The sequence below is a fragment of the Trypanosoma equiperdum genome (genome assembly GCF_001457755.1).
Source record: "Trypanosoma equiperdum strain OVI genome assembly, contig: ctg_1712, whole genome shotgun sequence".
In the NCBI taxonomy this organism is placed as follows: Eukaryota; Euglenozoa; class Kinetoplastea; order Trypanosomatida; family Trypanosomatidae; genus Trypanosoma; species Trypanosoma equiperdum.
Genome location: NW_027123741.1, coordinates 33059 through 37887, shown reverse-complemented (window position 1 = coordinate 37887; position 4829 = coordinate 33059). Strand labels below are relative to the sequence as shown.

General features: G+C 49.8%; 1 pseudogene across 1 annotated transcript in view; it reads left to right on the top strand.

The window, feature by feature from the left end:
• Positions 1 to 413: 413 nt before the first annotated feature.
• Positions 414 to 4829, top strand: part of TEOVI_000505900:pseudogene — a 6519-nt pseudogene continuing 2103 nt past the window's right edge. The window contains exon 1 of the mRNA in view: positions 414 to 4829. This exon is cut by the window's right edge and continues 2103 nt beyond it. Coding sequence covers positions 414 to 4829 — 4416 coding nt within the window.

Sequence of the window (4829 nt, the reverse complement as noted above, 5' to 3'; positions counted from 1 at the left end):
TTTTTTTTTTCATTGCAAAGCGGGAGGTTGTGCTACCGCCCAGCAGTTTGACTGGGAATCGCGCCAATGCAGTTTTAAATGCTGGTCGAGCTGAAAAGAGAGAGAGGAGACACTATTCTCTCTTGTTGTGTATGAGCGTGAGGATCCTGATGTTCGTAGCACTGTAGTGCGTCCATATATTTGCTTCCCTGTTTTTCTCAAACCAAATCTTCCCTTTTTTGTTTCGATGTTTTTTTCCGCGTGGAAAATGCTTTACCTTTGGTTGTTGTCACCATCACTGTCTTGAAGGTTCTCTTCCTCCATCTTATGTACTTCTCCCTCATCATTGAAAACTTTATCACTATTATTAGTACTATTGACTCTTCCGAATCCTTCCGTTGGTGTTTTAGTTGTCTTAGTTTACCGCAGTTGGGATGTCGCAGCAGCAGCAGCAACCAGACGGAACAACTTCAAGTCAGCAGGTATCACGACGAGCTACCAAGTACAATGGTGAGGTGTTGAAAATATTACAGACAATGGATCGCACTCCCATGTCAAATTGGTCGGGCCTCTCGACATCTCTCACGCAACTTTTGAAGTGCCTGGAGGCAAATGTCGAATTGGCAGTGGGGTCTGCGCTGGATACCACATTGCTGTGCCGTGTTATATACAAGTGTCTTGACCCGAAAGGGGTGATGGGAGTGCACAGGAAAGCACTGGAAGTGCTGCAGCGCCTTTCTGAACGCTTAGGAGCACTCCCGCTTGTGCAGCATATGCCGTTGGTACTGGCCGCCGTGCTTAATCTCTTGCCTCGTTGTTCGTTACAAGTGAAGTGCGAGTTGCTTAACTTTGTTGACGTAAATATGCTACGTGAGTTGCCCGCCGAAGTAGTTGCATTGCAGCTACCAGGTATCATTCCCGCTTTGCTAGGTGGTTTAGAAGAGGGTGGAGAAAGTGAAGTGTACCGCCTCTCATTGAAGCTCATGGGGAACATACACGATATCATAAAAACTTACGCTGCGGCAGAGGCGTCAGCCAAACGTGATCGTGATGAAGAGTTTGGTGAGTCGTCTGCGGACAGTGGGAAACCACCTGAAAGTGTGCTTCGTTGTGGCGATGCCGCTGTATACCGTGTTTTGTGGTTTACACTGAAGAATTCGCCTTCGCTGCGCGGCTCTGCTCTGCAGTACCTGAAGCAACAGCTTGATGAGGCGGTAAATCGCATTCCCGGCGGCGATGGAGATGATGAAGTTACTTTTGGCGTTCATGCGGTTGAACAGGGAATTGGTAGCGGATTTAACCACTCAGCTGCACCCCCCGCATTTTTTGGGAATGATCTTCGTCTTGTTTTCAGCTCTATATTCGCGACTCTGCAGGAGCAGAACGAAAGAACACGAAGGCTCATGCTTGACCTTCTCATAATAGCGTTTCCGCTGAATGACACTGCTTTGCTCACCTTCGCCGAGAAGTCGCTTTTGGTGAGCGCTGTGGTTCAACAGTTGGGAGCACCGGATAGCAGCAACAGTACTCAACGGCGCGTTGTGGAGTGGTTGATGGGACCTTTCCCTGATATTGCTTCTCAGTTCATTCGTGAGGTTTCGTCTTTTCACGTAGCACAGGCATTCCACCAATTTGTCTCTTGGTGGAAGTTGCACTTCGGTGAATCACCCGTCCAGCAACAGTCGACAAATGTAACTGGAGCTAGCGTCTTGGAGCGATCGTGCTATTATGTACTGCACGTTACTGCATGTAAGTCTGCTGCTGTGCTGAGTACAGATAGTAGTGAAAAGAAGTGCGGTGAGTCTATGAGCCCGTATATATTGCCAATCACATGGCTGAGGGCGTTGGTTGTGCTCTTCAAGGCCGTTGTTGGCAGTGACATGCATGATGGTGACGACATAATGAGCAGCGGAAGTAGTTTGATCAGTCGGGATGCTAACAGTTATGATGAGTATGATGGTATGGGTCCTTGTTTTGCGAGCACTCCATTCAAAGAACATCTTGTTCCATTGGTTATGCCCTATGCTTGCGATTTGCTCGTTTCCATGGAGGCTCTTATGAATAGAGGTTCCCTGCAAGTGGACTGCGTCGAAACGGTACTAGATGCCTTCTTCGCGTCAGTTTCATGGGAATACTTTGTTAACCACAAACGTGGAATTGTCTTTCTGTTGGAAAACAGTGCAGACCAACTTGCGGATGGTTCGACCCCCCTGGCTTCCACTTCCCTTTCAACTGCACTGGATGTGTCAGGGTGTGCCGCCGCGTCGAGTACAGGATGCCCGCCTTCTTCAGATTTGCAGCAGTTACCACAAGCGGATAACAGCCAAGGGCTCTTTCGTCAGTTCCGTATGGACCAGCACTATCTTGAAAAGCTGCAATCGAGGTTTTTGCAGTTGAAAGGAATGGCATCCCTTCTTCAGAAACATGCCATCGTACCGCTTCGGCGGAGTGCGAAACAGATCGCCGCTTTCCGTTGTGAGATTTTTGCAATCTGCCAGTCGCTCTGTGGTATTTTGCGCAGTGCAAGCACCTCAGCTCTTACTCATGCTACGGCACCGGAGGTTCCAGGTGCTTGTGGAATGGTGTCTCCACTGGAGGTGTCCCTTTGTTTGGTGGAAGGGTCCTTTCAAGTGTTCAATTTGCTCTTCACCGATATCATATTGGCTTTGCCGAGTGACGTGGATCCTATGGGGAACACTATGCCCGATAAGGAAAGTGAGATAAAACTACTAACTATCATGACGGAGAGCGCTAGCGTTTTGACAAAGCTTGTTGCCTATCATGCCGCGGAGCGGAGGGAGTTGCTTGTTCGGGTCAATGACGGTGTCCTCACTCTTCTCTCTCGTGTTATTTCTTCAGGATGGGGGAGGTGCGAACTTTGTGACGACGTGCTTGATGGCTGGCTGCATTCAGTTACTTCTGCCGCAGCGAGCTCTCCATCTTTGGCTGTCCAGCGGGACTCACTGCAGTTATTTGTCGACTTTTCGAAGTCCATTGATTCTCCCACTCAGTTTGGTGAAAGTATGCGCGAAAACCGCGAACTGAAGGCGCAGCTTGTGCCACGTGTGTGGCACCTATTGGGGATATGTAGCGAGGGCATGCAACCTGCTGTTGTGGATCTACTTCTGCAGCTTTACGCAGATGACGAAGCGCGGATAATACTTGATGGCATTACCGTTGAGGATACAGTGGAGTGCGGCGAACGGCTTGCTATCCTATTCTTCTGGATGGCGGAACGCGAGGCGCCGCAGAACCTCTTTCTTCCTGGCTTGTATATGTTGTTGCGGGCCCTAGAGCATAATGATCCTTCACTGAGGTGGATAGCTCAGTCCACGGTACGACAGTTTATTCCGTATCTTCACCGGTTATTGAACCCATTACTTATTTCACTTACCCGACAGCTTGTGTGCTTCAACCCAGCGGCTGAGAGCTGTGGTGGAGTCGAGAAGAAGCCGGATGATCTCCCAACTTACAGCAATCAGGAGCTCAGGGATTACGAAGTAAATCAGTTGAAACCCGCTGAGTTTGTTCGAGTTGTTGGGTGTATATTGAGTAACCCTGCCTCTTCCCCGCAACTGCTTCTTAATATGTGTAAGCTTCCCGCTCCAGCATACATGGGGTCTCGGTTGCCACTTCTTTCAATGCCCGTCCACAATGCACGCTCCGACACGTCGGGGGATGTTGAAGGTGAGACGAACGGTGAGTCGGTGGTAGTGGGTTCCGCTTTTGCCGCACTCGTGCAGGTACTTCTGGGCATAGCGTACCAAAACCTATCTCCTCGGTTTAGCGAAACAAGTACAGATGGTATATGGCGTGGTGGAGAATTGGGCGTGGCTGCTGTTGAGGCACTGACAATGATGCTGCAGAAAAGTCAGAGTTTAATACAGTTGCCGAGGATGGTTATAAACACGTGGGGTTCCGTTTCCAAAAGAATACTCGAACTCCTCCACGAAGTCGTACGGTGCCGTTTGTTCCCTCCAGAGCAAATAGCCATGCTGCAACACCTGTTGGACTCGGTGAGGCTTATTAGTAATGTGAGCCCTGCAGAGTCGCATTCTTCTCCTGAAAATAAGAGTGTTGTAGTGTGTCGTTGCGCATCCGCACTGAGGATGGACTTGTTTTGCGAAACAGTGGAGATTGGAGTTGAGCGGGCAGCGGCACGAGCGTTGCTCCCGCATGGCCGGTCCGATCGTGATCTTCTTAACGTTTGGTGCGACACATTGCTTGGGCTTATGCCTTTCCTGCACGAGCGGCGCGAAGAGGTTTGTTCGCGTGTTTTGCAGACGTTTATACATGTTATTGAGCAGCAGGCGAGGACAACTTCGTCGCTGAGGGATTGCACGACTTTGAGGGTGGTAGAGGTGTGTTTGAAGGGGATTTTTGGTGTGCTTGAATACTACTTCGCAGCAGGAAGCGCAACCACTGCTGCTCAAGATAGCATCGACGCGAAGTCAGGGGACACTGGGTCCGGCTGGTTCTCCACACGTATGCTTTTTGCGTCTGCTTCACCACGGATAGTGCACAAGGTTGTGGAGCGAGCCGTGGAGTGCACAGAAGTAATGCGAGAATCCATACAGCAGATTGTAGCTACGTTGTGTAAGGTTCACCTGTGCGTTAAAAAATATCGAGAAGCAGCTCCACAGCTGAGGTCCAAACAAAGCCAACAGGATGATCGTGATGACCCAGCATTAGGGAAAAGAGTTCTCCCCTCTGAGGCCAGCATCACTGCAGAGGCAGCAGCAGCGTTTCTGGTGGAAACTGCAATCCATCGCGTGCTACTTTTTTGTCGCGAAACGATACCGATAGATTTTTTCCGAATTTTTGTCAGTGTTTGGGCGGAAGAGCACGTG